This window comes from Apteryx rowi, unplaced genomic scaffold (genome assembly GCF_003343035.1).
Source record: "Apteryx rowi isolate R43461 unplaced genomic scaffold, aptRow1 scaffold_25, whole genome shotgun sequence".
NCBI classification, from domain to species: domain Eukaryota; kingdom Metazoa; phylum Chordata; class Aves; order Apterygiformes; family Apterygidae; genus Apteryx; species Apteryx rowi.
The window spans coordinates 3,557,898-3,575,177 of NW_020448863.1; the positions used below are offsets into that span (position 1 = coordinate 3,557,898).

The 17,280-nt window shown below is 38.9% G+C and overlaps 1 protein-coding gene across 1 annotated transcript; it reads left to right on the plus strand.

Moving 5' to 3' along the window:
* The first annotated feature begins 2,931 nt into the window (after positions 1–2,931).
* Positions 2,932–11,649, plus strand: LOC112966606 (sulfotransferase 6B1-like). Its single transcript, XM_026066907.1, has 6 exons — positions 2,932–3,076; positions 3,927–4,111; positions 5,901–6,027; positions 9,124–9,218; positions 10,120–10,306; positions 11,144–11,649. The coding sequence occupies exons 1-6, from the start codon at positions 2,932–2,934 to the stop codon at positions 11,257–11,259; spliced, it is 855 nt and encodes a 284-aa protein (XP_025922692.1). The 3' UTR covers positions 11,260–11,649.
* Positions 11,650–17,280: the final 5,631 nt, after the last annotated feature.

Consider the following 17,280-nt stretch of genomic DNA (forward strand, 5'->3'; position numbering starts at 1 on the left):
AGTTCTTCAGTTTTTAGCTCTCCTTGCATGTGTTCATCTGGTTCAACATGTGTCAGTTGGATTCTACATATGGAAATATTGAAGCCAGTGTTGTAATACAGACAATGGAGGAAATTAAAGTTGCATGCAGGATTAAATATAGCATTCTTTAAACCTGTGTTCTCTTTGTATTAGGCTAACCTAAAAAACGTAAGTCTGAATCCAGTTCTGTAAGGCACTGATTATCCTCTTTTTCCTTAAGTCATCGCAATTCAGGACACTGTACACTTTCAGCAGTAGGCCCTATATTCCAAATATAGGCAGCGTTTAAGAAGGAAGACCTATTTCAGTGTAATTACTCTGAATTTCCATCATGCATGCTGACAACGGGAGCTGGTATCAAAAGTAATTGAGATGAGTAAGAGAACTGGAATTTGCCTTGCTACTGTTGCTTCTGTTTTACACCTTGGCATTTCAATTGTGGATGATTAATTAAGCTCCAAGTGATTAGATTAGGCAAATGTGCTGACTCAAAATGCAATAGAAATATATGAAGAAATGAAAGGGAACAGGCAGGGCAAATATGCAACATATTTTACCCATGACCTTTTTTTGCTAAGACAAGGTAATATGGTTTTATTAACCTATACTAAATGCATATGGCTGGAATGATGACCTTATAAATCTTTATATTCAGACTAATGCAAAAGCTCAAAACAGCACAGAAACAGGAGTCTTTATGCCTCCAAACATACTTTATACATCTAAAATACACAAAGCAAAATCTGCTGACTGAGGAGAGATTTTTAAGGATTTGGACCCTAAACTGAAGCAATGGCTTAGGTCTTCAAAGCTGTGAGCAAGAGAAAAATGTTGAACTCCTCACCACTGAGTGACTCAAAATCCTGCCTGAATGTTGGCATCCAAGTGTTTCTTGTACCCTCTGTTTTCCCAGATAAAAGGCTGGAGAACTTATGCAGAGGCTATACACCATCTAATGCTCCAGCTTCCTTGGAAATACAAATGCATGTTCAAAGCAGCTTCCTAAGAGATCTCCCCAAAGATTGCCTCACTTGAGTACCCCCTGGAAGGATCTCCCCTCATCCTTAGTGATGGGGAACATGTCTCCAGAGAGTATTTTCCATGATTTTGATACCCACCTGGCCCTGCATAACTGGAACTCAGCATTTTCTGATGACACAGGACAAAGTTTGCAGGTGGTAACTGCTTAAGAGCAGCTTTATTGGCAACACAGACAAGGACATCTAGGCCTGCAGACTTCACTGCTTTTTACCTGGTAGGCTAGCAATATTGCAAAGAAAAGAAAGAAAAAGAATCAGTCCTACTGGGCTGACTTTTCTGGATATTGAATTAGAAGGAAGCAAGCACAGAAGCAGGTAACTGTCCTTATTCCTTGTCAGTAAACTGGCTCAGCGTCAGGAGTTTGTTGGAAGGACATCTCCAATCATTAACTTCTTATCATGGGTCATGGGAGGTACTTTTGGCAGCCAGCTCCCTTGACCAAACCTAAGTTACTATTTAAGATATTTATTATTTAAGATAAAACAAGAACTGGAACCTTACTAAACTTGGGAAATTCCTTCCGTACTGCCTTGTTTTAAGACAAGGTTTGCAGATAGGTCCTGAAGTTGAGTTGAATATATTGTAGCAGCTCAGCTGAACAGATTGTTTGAGGTTTTCAACAGGAATAGTGAAGCCACTGGATGGTTGAGGAAAAGAATGTAAACATGAGTAAAGCTCAGTTTACAAATGGTTTTCTTATCTCATGAAATCTCAGGACTTTTTTTTAGACTTAGGGAAAAAAAAAAATCCCAATTTCAGATGAAAAACAGAGTCTGCAAGTCTTGGAATCACACCAGCCTGAAAAAAATAATTTGGGGCTGTTGAAATGAAAATTGAAAACATTAAGCATTCCAAAATGTTTTGCTTCAGAGCTGAGCTATTAATTTTAATGTAAGGAACTCACATTTCTTCAGGTCATTTTGAACAGAAATGGAGCTTTCAGTCTGAGAAATGCTAAATGGTGATTCCCACAGATTCAAAAAAAAAAAAAAACTTTTCAAGTAAGTAAGTAATTGAAAACCAGCTTCCCCTGCTTGCAACTTTTGTTTTCTCTTGTTTTGTTTTTTGTTTTGAATATGCATTTTCTGCAGAAAGATTTCAAAATCTTCAACCACTTCTAGTCATGAAATATCCAGGATTGAAGCCAGTTTGAAATATCTATCTAAAATTCCCATTTTTATTGCCCATACTCCTTTTATGGAGACATATGACAGCTTACAAACTGATTGTGCTTCTTTCCCTCTGTTTCCAGGATGCCTCAGACTGAAATTCAAACATATTCAAAAACTTAGTCCCTTGACATCACAGCACTGAAGCATTCAGAATCACTTTGCACTTTTGAAAATTCAGGCCGCTGTACATTTGGTAAAACAAACCCCCAAAATACTTCATTCACACATGTAAAGGAAGACACTGTTTTTGTATTTTTTTAAAAAAGTATTTCAGGATGTAGTCTTTTTTCTTTGGAAGCAGCAACTGCTTGCAGCAAAGTATAATTTATAAAATAATCATATTAATAATCTTTTACGGGAATATTTAATTGTTGTTTTCTGCAATCAAAATACCTTGAGTATCATCTCATTTCTTTATCTGGAAAGCTATCAAATGACAAATGGCATGTATTTTTTCATGACTGTTCATTTCAGACATTTATCAAGGTACCTCTAATATTTCAGTTTTCTTTAACAACTAACTGGAAAAATCAATATGTGATAGGACTCCATGGTGTGTAGCAAAGTATATAAGCATGCAGTTTGTATTGCCTAGTGTCTCTTTGTCACTTCAAACTGTCTGCCTTAGAAGAGACTCCTAAATCCTCTTGTCATTTCACTATTATCTGATCTGCAGGAATCTGAGACTTAAGCAAACATGTCCAGCCCTGGTGAGGCAGAACTCATTCATGTGTTTAAGGGGATTCCCTTTACCACCAGGTCATCTCCAGAACTTTTAAAATCCTTGGATAATTTTGATGCTAGAGAAGATGATGTCCTTTTGGTTTCCTACCCAAAATCTGGTAAGTTCTACTTTTAGATAGATGTTAATTGCAATAAATTTTAATTGTTTGTTTAGTGTTCTCTGCTTAACCTAGTTGGAAAATGTCTATGTACAGGAGACAGAGAAGGACATTTGAATATGTGGATGTATTATTCAGTTATTAAGTGTTAAAATTACAGAAATACAAGTCATTTATCTAAATTTTGATTCTGTAATTTAGTATAATCACAGGTGTTTTCATATTGGAAATCAAATAGATAGCTCTTTCTTGTAAGAAAAATCCATACTTGAAAGATTTGCCTGAGGACTTTCTGTAGTTAATTATGAGCAACTCAGAGTTGTATTAAATTATTTGTATGGTTCTTGCCTGGAGATTTATTTATTTCTCCTTTCTTCTTCCTGCTCCTCAYTCACACACAGAAACACACACCAAGCTGAGTTAGCTACTTTTCAAAACCTATAGACCCAAGTTACTATAACAAAAAAAACCCCAACTGGTTATTCTAAAATAAATGATAATAATAATATAAACTGCCCACCCCCACCCCCTCCTGACAAATTACCTGAATTTTATACAGTTTGCCTAAAGAGACTGCTTTGTTATTAATATTACTCAACTCTTCTCACAGAATTATTTCGTACTTCAGCTACAGCCCTAATTTTTTCAGTATTTACACATTTGGAGTCAAGGATTATTCAATTATATAAAGTTTCTTGAATCTGGAGGCTCAGAAGTATCATTTATAAACAAGCAAGCTGTTTCCAAATGCAAACTGCATGTTCCATATATTTTTTCAGTAACAAATCTTCCTTCTTTTCTTTTTTTGTTTGTTTTTATTTGTTTTTGGCTTCAAAATAATTTTCTGAAGGCACTCACTGGCTTGCAGGAGTTATAACAAAGCTTTACACTACTCAAGTTACACTAACATCTCCCATTGAATTTGGAGACATTTCCAAACTGGAGGAACTGAATAAACTTTCATCAAAGAGAATCATCCCAACACACTTAGACTACAACATGTTACCCCCAAACTTTAAGAATAAAAAATGCAAGGTAAGGCAAAAAAATATAAAAGCAGTACGATATATTATGCATCTATTAGACATCTATTTTATCTTGTTGATCTTTAATCATTTTTAAATGTTCAGTGTTCTTTGGACCAAATTAAAAATTTGCTTTGGAGAAAATTTGGCTTTTTTTCATTCTGTCATAAATCTACTTATTTAAGTTTTTCTAGGTGTAACTGCAGTAATATTGATGGTTAGCTAGAAGAACATTAATATTTCAGGGCCTAACATAGGTAGTAAATCTGATTTGCGTGAGCTATTAAAAACTACCTGAGTTATTCTCCACCAGAATCAGAATTTCACCAAAAGTTACCATTCAGTATCTTGAGCTAGAACACGTGCAGGTTTTATGGATCCAGACATGATAGATTTACAGTTTGCAGACACAGCTTGCCGTGTGTTTTGCAGACACACAGCAGTTGAAGGCAGCGTGAGCAGAGACTTGGGCAAGGGTTTGCTCCTGCCCCACTCCTCCTCCCCCTGGGTTATTTGTATACCAAGTACACAAAATACAATCTCAACATCTTTTAATCAGAAATATATCATTAGAGATGGAGTGCGGTGGGAGTCTCACAGTCCCATATCCTAGTGGCTGGAGCACTTGCTTAGAAAATAGTCATCTTAGTATTTATATGCTTTTCTGGGGACGAAGGTACTCTGCCTTTCCTGTTGAAGCTATAAAGAGATATTGGGCAGATATAGGAGAGAACAAATGTGAACATGATGATAGTCCAGCAGTTAAGATGCTTAGTGGGGTGATCTGCTTTCAGGCCAGTTTTTGGTATTTTATTCTATTTAATCAGTTTCACATAAAGTGAGTAAGCAGCCTTAGGAACCAGAACCATGTTTCTTCACTGCTCTAGATCATTGGTACAGACCATTCTCTAACATTTCCTGTAGGGATCACTCGGTTCAACGGATATTATATGCATAGATCATCCTGCCCTATGCAAGAGAATTGGCTTGAAATGGTTCTCCTAACAATTAATCCAGCCACTTTCACCTCCCTATTGATAGTCCTTTGATCATGTTTGTTTGATGAGTGCCACAGCTAGCAACCTGAAACCCATGTACTGACTGAAATGCAAATCATTCGGCATTTGATTTTTCACTGTATTTATTCACTCATTGTCATATTTTTCCGCTATCTTTCTTTAACACATTATAGTATCCTTATTCCCTGCTTTGTAAGTCATGGGACTAGGCTTCCAGTCACAAAACTGATGGGTTTTACCTCTAAGTGAGGGAAGAGGATTCAGATCACAGTTTTTGGTTCCTCCCATGCTGATGTGGGAGAACTTTAAAAAAATCAGCTCTGGGTCTCAGGTTTTAGAAACCAAAATCCAAGAACTTTGAAATTTCAGAATTACTCAGATCTAGACTACTGGGTCATGGCTAATTTGAATGAAACAGCCAAATTTACATTTTACAGCCATCACATAAATGTTAATTAAGAAAGGTTTTGTATGTCAGGTATATGAGATACCTAACATGCTCTTGAGTTAAAATGAAAACAGCCTCTTTCATAAAACATAATCATTAGCCATCTGTAGCAAACATACATCTGTCCATATATAAGCATATACTAATCACTACTGACTTCTGCCTGAGAAGGGACAAATACATTTCTGTCTTAATGACAATGTCACTGATAGAAGAATCCTAAAGAAAAGGGTTTGGCACTGTAAACTGCCCTTGAAAATGCCACATTTATGCATATATATAAAATAAGGGAAGAATATTATCCTAAATAATTATATCATCTTCATTTACAGATGATCTACATCAGCAGAAACCCAAAAGACACTGCAGTTTCCATGTATCATTACTACAGAGATAATCCAAATCTTCCCACTGTAGATAMCTGGACTGCTTTCTTTGACTTGTTCTTAAAAGGAGATGGTAAGAATAAATGTTACATTTTCTCCTTGCAGTCTATATTAGCTTATCATTCACAGAAAGAGTTGAGAAATATTAATGACGTGTGAAAACTCCTTAATGAACTCCTTATTCATGTGCCCTTACATTACTTTCAGGCTAAATTCTAATGTTGTATTAAACAAGAGCAAATAATATGATGTTATCTTCAACCCTCCAAGGAAACATGTTGACAAGAGGCTGCATTATTTCAGTACTACTGGTCTTTGCGGGTTGCTGTTCTTTAACGCATCTGTTAAAAAAAACGCCATGTTCTCACAAACAAGTTACTGATATTGCTTCTTCCCTCAAAAACAAACACACTGAAAATCCCCACAATCTGTTGATTCTAATGCAGATTTGCCTGTATCAAAACATTTCCAGTCTTGTCTTGTGAGCTCCAGTAGTGGAATGCTTCACACAAAGAATTCATGTTTAATCCTTGGCARAGGAAATACATGTATACAACCCTTGTCAAGCAGACATAAGAGCAGCCAGGATCACTGCAGCCAGAGCATCCCTCCTCCTGGCAGGCAGGCGGGCAAGGTAGACCCTCCAGTTGAATGTGCCTGGAGAGGTCTTTGTGGCTTTCTGCCCCACCAAAGTGAGGATACTATGTGGCATGTGGGGCCCTACAGAGGTGGTCCCCAAGCTGAACTGAGAGCTACACTTAGAGGCTTGCTCTCTCCTTAAATTGTGTATCTGATGGTGAAGATGGCCATGGGTGGCCTTTCAAAGGGAGTCTAGACACTCTCATAAAGTTCATTTGCATACTGGCTACCTGATGTGTTGTTTTAGTAACAAGGTCCAAAGACTAAGGACAAGAGTGAGATTTTTATGAGTGGCAGTGTTGGCATGGAAGCTGATGGCAGGACCATGTTCCGGGTATCCACTCCCACTTTTAGTGTTTTATTACACCTTTGAGGACATGTGTTCCTGCTATACAACCACAGTGATGATAACAGCAACAAGGATAGATGAGCTAGAAAACATTTGAAAGAAAAGTGCTGTTGCAGTCACCACGGGCTTACATCAAAGCTCAAGAAGTCAATTTTTATTTTCTACCGACTTCTACAGGCTCAGTGTTCAGACTGTGTTCCTAGTTCAGGGCAGCTCTTGGACATGTGATTCAATGATTTGTAGGATCTAGGCCTGTTTAGTATCAATTTTGAACATACAAATGTGAAAAAAAAAAAAGGATTATATTTACTTTTTTAAAAGCATCTCCTATTTGTCTGTCTAGTAGCCTTCTGCTATTTTCTGTGTGTATATGCATGGCATTAAAGACAACCATGTTGGTTACGTCAGAAATTTGTTTAAGAGATGATCTGGGGAGAGACTTTGTCATTGTTGCTCTTAACAGAAACATGTGAAGGTCCTGCTGTTTGATTCAGCTCCTCTAGTACTCTTTCATAGTTAATATGAGTTCAGAACAAGGGCAAGGATGCAGAGGCAACTGTGACGCTGTCACTGGAGTCTCCAGGAAGGTACTCTGTACTCCTGAAGCCAAAAGGATCGGTTACTTTTGATTAATAGAAACATGATTGTTCACCCTGATAGTGGGAACTCCTGTAGTAAGAACTCAAGGGCTTGGGGGCAAAAGAGACAATGGTGACCTAGTCTGAGAACTTACAGGACCGAGAAGTCATGGCTGTCATTTTTTCTCTGTTTTGCTTTGTTTTTAATGGACAGACTTGGGTTCTTTGGATATTTACTTTCTGATACTTTGAAGCCTAGATGGCTTCTCTCCCTGTTAGAAAAATGAAAAAAAAGCAGGAACTCCAAAGCTATGTATAAACAGTGGGATTCTGGAGATCTTCCCTTTTTTTGGGCCTGCGACCATGCATAGATGTGGGCTGGGGAGAAGCAGGAACAGTCACTGGCCACTTCACCATTATGGTTGACCAGGAGAGCAGAGTTTAATTGCACATGAAACACATGTGCCTTGCAGTTAAACAGTGCTTTATGTGCAGGAGAAGGCTCCATTGGAGCATTCAGCAAACTACTTAATTATAGCTCAAGGTTAGCAACCAGAATGATGCCCATTACAATGTTATACTTTTCTAGTAACAACACAAAAAGCAAGGTCACAGTTCTGGAGAATGCTGGCTGTGATTGCTCCTTCTGTGCCTTTGCTCTTTGCTCTAGTGGAGGATTTCAAATAAGCTTTAAAACAGGAGGGACTAAGTTATAAACACAGGTACTTTGCATTTTTCAAAGAAAGAGTCAACCCAGCTGGACGTGCTCAGTACTGAGGGACTCGGTTTTTCAAACATCATGACCCACCAAAAGCACAAGATCAGCTCCAGAAAATGGTGCTTTTAATGCCAAATATTTGTTCTTTGTTTTTGTCATCTGGCTTCTGATCCATCCTAGGTACTCCCATTTTATGTAGTCAATCTTGCCTTCCAACCAGAAGGGTCACTTGTTGTTGTTGTTGTTGTTGTTGTTGTTGTTGTTGTTGTTGTTGTTGTTTTTAACTCCAATAGTCCTCCCATAGTTCAGCAAAAGGAGCATTCAGACAAGCATCAAGTACCATGGATCAACTATAAAACCATAAGATCTATGTTGCTGGCCGAATGATGTATTCGGATGATAACGTCTTGCCTACATAATTTTTCTTTGACTTTTTAAAATACTACAGCATTCTCCTCTGTCGGGACAAAAAAGAAGTAACTATACAGTGCACCATTTAAAAGACTCATTTTATCTCCTAATGAAGTAATTATCTTTCTAATTGTGACCATAGACATGTAGACATTTGCTAAGATGCTCAGGTCTTGCTATGTCATTATATTGACCCCAGTTACTGGCCTTCCCTTAGGTTTGGAGCCTGTGTTCAACTACAAAATCATATCTCAGAATAATATCTGCATCTCTGATACAAAAACAAATTCCTAAAAGAATGATAATCTCTATGGATTGCAAGTTTGAGTCACTTAGCAAAAAGAATTGAATCAGTTTTAGAGGAGTACAGGGGACACACTAAGAAAGGATTGTTCCCCTAAATGTGTGTGTCAGAGTTATTTATGAATCAAATTTATATGAAGATCTTTTATGCAGTTTTTTTCCTTTTTTCAGTTGTCTGTGGATCCTGGTTTGATCATTTCCTAAGTTGGGAAGAACATAAAAATGACAAAAACGTCCTGTTTTTGTTCTATGAAGACATGAAGAAGGTAAATATGCTCTCTTTTCTTATTTCAGAAAACATTACTTGTAAATCGGCATCATTAAAATTTCAAAGACCAAATTATAATGAAAAAGGACAAAGAAGACAAATGTGGATGCATGTCTATGGACATATTTTATATTTGCATAGAACTTTCTATGTGAAACCAAACATTACTGAAATAATTCTGACTGCACACATTGTATGAGTATCAAATCCTATGAGTGTTGCATTTTATATATGCAGAAATGGGACACATACTAAATGATTTTCTCCAAGTTACAGGAAGAGTTCTTAAGTTCCTGGTCATGGTCCTGTAGAAAAAACAAATAAGGTCATCTGTTGAGGGCCATTATCCTTGGCATGTCTGACATTTCAGCTGAAAATTCCAAAATGTGACACAAGACAACAAATCTACTCACGCTCAGGGGAACGCGTACTTCCAATAAAGAAGAAAATTAGAAGCTTGGGCAGGGGAGGAGAGCCATAGAAAAAAAGTTTTGACAAAAGGAAGTTATTATGTGGAAATTACTTTGCTATCTTTAAAAAAATTCACATATTGGACAAACTTCAGTTTTTCTCACTTCAGAGAATGAATTTTTGAGTAAACGAATTTTTGAGCAAACATTTTCCAATGTTTTGATTAAAATAGTTTTGTTCATTTTTGGCAAAAATTTCCACTATGAGGAATACAAACCAGCCCATTTTGGATCCTGAGTCAGTTGGAGGGGATCTTTAGATATAGTACTTCCAATGGGACAAATTAATGAGATGTTTAGCTTTGCTTGAAAGCAAATAAATGTGTGTGTTAAACTTGATATGTAATAAAAAAAGAATTGTTTTCATATCAACTAAAAGTATGATACTCTCCTCAGAACAATAAAAGCTTTATTTTTCTTGTACCGCAGGATCTCCCTAAGATTGTACATGACATTAGTGTATTCCTGGATATAAACATCAGTGATCATGAAATCCAAGACATTTGCAAGAAGTCGTCATTCTCCGAGATGAAAACAAACACAGAAAAAGAAAACAGTGATCCCAATCATACTGTTTGTGCACTTACGTCCAACAGGAAGCTGATTTTCCGAAAAGGTAAGTTGATTGGAATTGGCCTAACAGCAGAAAAACTGGAATCTACCTTAAGCCATGGGCTGAAGTCCTTCAAGTCCTTCCTTGACTACAACGAGGTTTTGGATCAACCCCAGGAAGCAGTGACAAGAGTCTTCAGCTGAAGTCATCTTGAAAATCACTTTCTTTCTAAGTTCTCTGATTGCAAATGTATGCTTATATTAGAGAAACACAGAGGAGTCACAAGAACAGTTTAACTAATATTGCTCAGTGTGAGCTTTTGAGCTAAAAGGAAAGGTTCACAGGGCATTACTCTTTATTTGTCTTTTTTATCTAAAGTTTACCACCTCAGTCTTTTACAAGCATCAACATGTCCCCTCCTGTAAAGCCTGCGAAGGTCGCTTAGTTTACTAGAATGAAAAAGAGCTAGACACATTCCTTCTGAAGCAGACTGTTATTAGTATTTACCTTCTCTACTACCTGTTATCTTATTGAAATATTCCTGAAAGAAGAATATGCTGACAACAACAATAGCAAAAGAACGAATGAGTCAATCAGCTGATGGCCTAATAGGCAGCATTAAGACCTTGGCCAAACTCGAGCCACAACACGGGAAACAATCTGAGCCTGAGGGCTTAGTAGCCTTTATGGGTGATGATCCAGCTGCTTCCATCAGCGTCCCACCAGACCAATTACTCATGATCATGATCTACCAAAGAAACTGTGGTTAATAAGATAATCATAATTTGTGCCAACTGCGGCATGGGCAAAAATGGATTACTTTTAAAAGCACAATTAAAATCATTTTCTGCACAAGGTATTACTAGCCTCACTGTTCTTTTTCTGTTCCTGCTTTCCTAGGTACAGTTGGTGACTGGAAGAACCATTTCACTCCAAAACAGAATGTGAAGTTTGAGGAAATATTTAATGAGAAAATGAAACTGAGCAAGATGGCGAAAGGTATCATCTACGAATAATGACTTATGTAAAGAACTGTATCCAGTCATCAACAGACAGATAGATAGATAGGGCAATCGGTGGGAAATTTTGGATGGGGGCTAATAGGCTGTAAAAGGAAAAAAAACCACATGCTTTTGGAACTGATGCCACAAAGATGGAAGCAGCACTGACCGATCCCACTTGTTTATTTACCCTTTTTATGTACAAATTTACCTCAGATTATCAACCAACCTTTCACATAGTCAAAAAATAAAAATGTGAAGAAGAGGAATTGTAAACTGGAGGTTTGAGGGCAGGAATATTTTGACACAATCCCAGAAATGAACTCAGTTATCAGAGAACAGATATACATGGTTTGAATCAGGTGTCAGACTCATTCTTCTATAACCAAGAAACCCCTTGATGTATTTCTTCTTTTGCTCTAGAGCATATGACAGAGGAAAAAGAATGGACTTCCTAGATCTGATTTAGGAATTTTACTTAAGATGCTAGGGGAAAACTAAACAAAACAAAACAAAACAAAACAAAGACTGTGAGATTCTGAGTATTTAAATAATCTAAAAACACATCATAAGAAAGTGACCAAAGATTTGACCCCCAGACTCAGTCCCTTCCTGATCTGGTGTGATTTGAAAAGTGTTTGTCTTATCAGATATTGTTATTGATACTGAAATTGAAAACTGCAGCTGCACATTTGAAGATCTGCAGTTAGGTTTGTTTATAAAACAGCTTTTCTTTTTTCTTTTTTTTTATAAAAAGTAGCTCTTTGTTATAACTTATTTCTGGTTAAGTACTGTATAATGCTTGTGTCTTAAATGCAACTGAAATAATCCATGTAGATTTCTGGATCATATGTTGGGAATCTAGAAATATATATATTTTTTCCTGTGAGTTTCTTCCTGCAAAATGCCTGTTTCCAGTGTTTTTAGGAGAACTATTTCACTTCCCAGTTCTTGTGCAATAGAATTCAACAGTTTTACTGTGGTAAACAAACCAGAACTCAGAGATAGCTTAATCTGAATGGGACATATTTACCATGCCCTGATAAGACAGATTTTCCAAGATTCAGCTGTCAGTGTTCACATCCTAGGGACTGTTCTAGGAACCCAGTGAAGACTTTTCTTCTGATTTATTCTGTGATGTTTTTTCTGTCTTTACCTTCAATTTGCCTTGCAGGCTGGCTTTTATCACTCTTATCCCCAAACTGCCCCCCTCCCCTACCCCCCAGCCACAGGCATCAGCAGGCAGAGTAAAAACAGCAAAAGCTGACTGAAAGGAAACTCATGCAGACAAACACTGTATCTCTGCTTTGGCTTTGTGTGCTCTGAAGAAGGTATGCATCTGCAACGTAAGCACATCCTCTGGATGAGCTTTCTGAAAGGCTGTAGCATGGCCTTATTTATAGTGAACATAAATGCTCTAGTCTCTCATCAGCCCTTTCATTTCATACCTTGCTTGTGCAAGCAGATATCAATACCTACTGATTTTGCATCTGCACAAATGATACAGGAAGCTACATGCTGAAGAGTTTGGTGAGAGAAAAGCCTGGTCAGCAGCAGTCCCTTGCCAGTTGAACACATTTCAAGGGAGATGCTGCCCTGAGCACTGTTTTATGCAAATGTCTCATTGGGAAACTAGAAGTTTGTTTGCAATGCATTGCTCTTCTGGCACTAAAATCTCTCTCTCTCTAAAATGCTGTGAACCATGCTTGCCCTTGGATGCCTTTAAGATGTCCTTCTCCTGTTACTAACAGGTGGCAAGAGATCAGCTAATGAAAATGTTTGAGCATCTTACTTGCACTTATTTTTTGTAGCCCTTTGAGGATGGAAGAAAGCAAGGTGTCCTTGTGCAAATAAACAGTTGCAAGGGATTTTTTAACCTAAGTTAGGCAATGATATTTAAAAGTCAAATGAAAGGCCCAACAAGAAGCCTTTTAAGAAAACAGGAATAATGATGGTAGCAGGACTGTTGAGTCACAGTGAAAGGCACAAAGAATAAGCTTTTTGCCCTTCCCAACAGCTGAATTCAAGATCTGCTTGACAGGGAGAAGCAAGTAAACCCAAACACAACCTCAAACAATTAATTGAAGGGAAAACAATAGAACAGAACAGAACAGAAAGACTTACACTTTAGGCTAACAGAACAAAGTGGCAGAGGCATGCTGATTTGTACTGTTTTGGAAAGCATTTATAAATGTACTCATAATAGGAACTGGTGTGTGCAGGGATGGGGTGGGGGCGTGCCCTTTTGAACTGGGGCAGGGGGGTTAAGTATATAGTCCTGAATTGGCTGAAGAGGTAGGACTGGAATATAAGGTAATGAGTATTTTTGCAAGCTAGCTGAACTCCAGCATTGCAGCATTAAATGAACTTTTAGAATAAAGTTCCTTTCAGTAACAGTTTGTATTTATATGGCATGTTACATCTCCAAGTGCTTTAAATATAGCTTTACTCAAGTGAGAAGATACAGCCAACCTTGAGGTACAGTGCAGCAGCTGGTTGGCAGTGAGTAATAGCTTTGAGAAAGAAAGCAGCTACTTCTAGTAAGACTACAGGGTAGCAGGCTGATCCTAGGCACAGGCACCGCTGGACTAACTGGTTGCCTAATGCAGCTGGGGCCAGCATAGCAAAACTTGCCTATGTCAGAGGTCCAGAAAGCTAGGCTGGGCACGGCTGCCACCGTTACTAAAGGAGAGGAGGTATATGATGGTAGCCACTGGCAATCTGGATCTCCCAGTGGCTACCCTTCATCCTGTTTCCTCTTCCTCTCCCCACAGTGCTGCCTTCTTCCCCTTCACTTCCTAGGCTGTGGCATCCCCCAGAGCCAAGAGGGAGCCAAACTGAATTTTGCAAAGAATCAGCAATCTCGCTCTGCAGGTCATTTTGGCAGGCTTTGGAGATGATCAAAAATTTTCAAAACTTCCATAGTAAGACATTGTAAAAATTTATCTTCCCCTGCTTTTCATATCTTTTCTAAAGCAGTTAAAACTTTTGGAGAGAGAGAAATTTCAGCCCTACAAAATGTAAAAATACTTGTCCAAAATGTACTTAGGCTATGATAATACTAGGTTTGGAAGAAACAAAGCCCTGTGCAATCTTTATTAGACAAATGGTTGCAATATCACTTTCTTACCGCAGTATGATATTCCACCTTCCAGAGTAAGGGCTCTTCTCAAGATTGGTTGAATTAGGGAGAACAGCATTAGACATTTATGCCACAGGACCTGGGATGTGAGGACTGTAGCAACTCTTGTCGACATTATTATGCTGATCTGGCCTTTGGGTCAAATGAGAATGAGAACAAGAGCATCTGAATGGCTGAAACACTTGAAAGGGGAACTTGTGAATTCTAGGCCTTGCTTCAAGGACTTTTTCCTAACATCACACAATTCTTTGCTAAAGTAGCTCTCAGAGCAGCAAAGGTGCTCAGGTAAGCATCCTAACAACCTGACTGCAGTCACATTAGTTCTGATGCAATGAGTTTGACGCCTGAAGCAGTTTCCTGGAGGAAAACAGCGGTTGGTGAAAAAATCTCTAGGAATACTTTAGGAACTGCCTGTAAAAAAAGCAAGTCAGTCTGGAGAAAAGGAAGGTGGAAGGGGAAGGGGAAGGAATCTGAGCCATTTCTGGTAAACTTTGAAGTCAGAAGGCATAGGGAGCTAGAGAAGACTCAGGGCAGGAGATCAATTCATGGGTTTGTGCACTGGGTCTATGTAAAGCAGAGATGCCCAGGGGATCAAAACAGGGGTTTACTTGTTACTATCTGTCACCTGGTAAATGTGGATGACTATAGCACTTGCTTAATGAACAGCCAATGACAGAGAAATGACAGTCACAGACCAAAGACAGAGAGCCAAGGGTGTTCCTACTGTGGAGACTCAGTGGGGATGGGAAGGGCAACAGGAGGAATCAAGCCTGCCAGAGAGAGCTTGGTGCATGGGTGAACGTGACTGCTGAAAGACTATGTTTACAAAAGGACCATAGGTGCTTAATCACTCTTTCACCAGTTCTAGCCTCACAGGAGGCCACAATCTACTTTCTTTGAAGGGACCAGCAACCTTGTGAGAGGATTCTACTGTAACTCTTCTATTAACTTTGGGAGGAGAGAGCCCTCCCTTTTTCCTGGGTCTATTTACACGGCATGCATATCACAAGGGACAATCTGTACTACAAGCAAGCGGTGGAAAGACAGTGAAACAACATGGCTCTGGGCAATCAGACATTGCCCTTCCTGGCCTCCCTGGGAAGACTCTTCCCGCAGGCCAAGCGCAGAGGAGCGGCGGCACCTTGCGGCCCAGAAAGAGAGTGCAAGAGAGTCTGAAAGCTGCTCAAGCAACAAATGCAGTGACAGAAAAACATTAAGTCACAAATTACATCGCCATGCCTCCTTCTGGCCTCTCTCGAAATTGGTCCCACAGGCCAATGCTAACTTGAGAAATAGCAGTCTTGGGAACGGACTGCAATTCCTGGGCACAAGAAATATTTATACTCTGGCAYGGGCTCTACAGCCATCCAGCAAGCTTTATGTCAATAAAACAGGAAGTAGCACTGCTTCACAAAGAAATGTGAATATTTGTTCTTCATTGACATCTATTGACTGTAGTGTTTTAACTGCAAAGCTCTGTACAAAAGTTTGGCATACACTTTCACAGGAGCTTGTAGGGGTCAAAAGCAGAGACAGACTCCGAAAAGAATTAGACACAGATTTGAGGGGAACAGGTCTGTCTCTGGGTATCTAGTGACACTCCTGATGCATAGCCTGCTTAAGAAATCCTCTTCATTTCTGACTGCCAAAATCTGCAAGTATTCAAGGAAGTACCTGGGAAGGGATTAATGTGCACCACGAAGAATCTACTAGCAGCCAGAGTAGAGACAGGATACTGGGACAAATGACATGTTGTAGACATTCACATGTAAGAATATGCTAGCCAGTATTAATGCTCAGGAGTAATAAAAGTAAATTTTCCCTTTCTGTCTGCAAGGCCCTGCACTAAAACAAAGGATAACTGGGGCTTGTTGTTCTCTGTCACTTATGACCTTGGGTAGTCTAAGAGATCTAATCCACAAAGGGACTTATTCCTAACAGCCAGGTAGGTATCACTGTGCTGCTCAACTTGCAGTTAGTTGCCTAGCTACTTAAAAGAGATGAGGAATTAATCAGTCTATAGCATTGCCTACTGGCTAAATTAAGGATTTACCTACATTACAATCAAAATAAAGGCACAGCAGGCCTTCATTGCCAAGTGAATGAAGCACAATATAAAGTTAGCTCACATACTGATGTGCTATCCAATCTCAGATGCCAGTGACAGCAGTTTAACTGAAGCAGACCAGACTGAGTTCCCCTGCTTCTTGGCAAGGGCATCAGTAAACTGTATCACAGATATAGTTAGGCACAGATCCAGTTAGCTTGTTGCTCTCTACATTGCCATGCACTGCCAGCAATTTTACCCTGAAAACCCCTGAAATCTTTTGGTTTTCATTATAAATCACATGTGTGCTTTCTGTAACCAACCAAACAAGAAACCTGGGGAGCCTTGCTTTTGTTAACTGCAAGGTGCTCAATGACAAGGCGATAAAAACCTGGCAGTGTATTATGCACACATGAGCAAGGAGTAAAGTAAATGCACAGTGAGAGTGCATAAAGGCACAAGCCTGTTGATATGCTGATCTGACAAGTCAGGACTAGAGCTTGTTTGTGGGCACCAGCACTACTACTAAAAAATCCTTTCTACTCCAGTCTGATGAAAGCAAAGCTGCAGCTCCTTTAACATACAGGAGCATTCATAGAATTGAATCCAAAAGCAGACCATGACAGTCAAATGTGGGTGTTTTATATCCACCTACACCAGATTACTCCATCCCATTCTCAAGCTTTTTAGCATAGGCTTTACCCAATCAGTTGTGACTCTTCAGTTGGGAATCCCTAATCAGAAGGGTTGGTTGACTGACTGGTGAGTCATCCTTCCAAGTTAAGACTGTGTGTTACTGTGGACAAGACATAATGAGGAAAAAAGGTGGAAGAACAGAAGTAGTCAA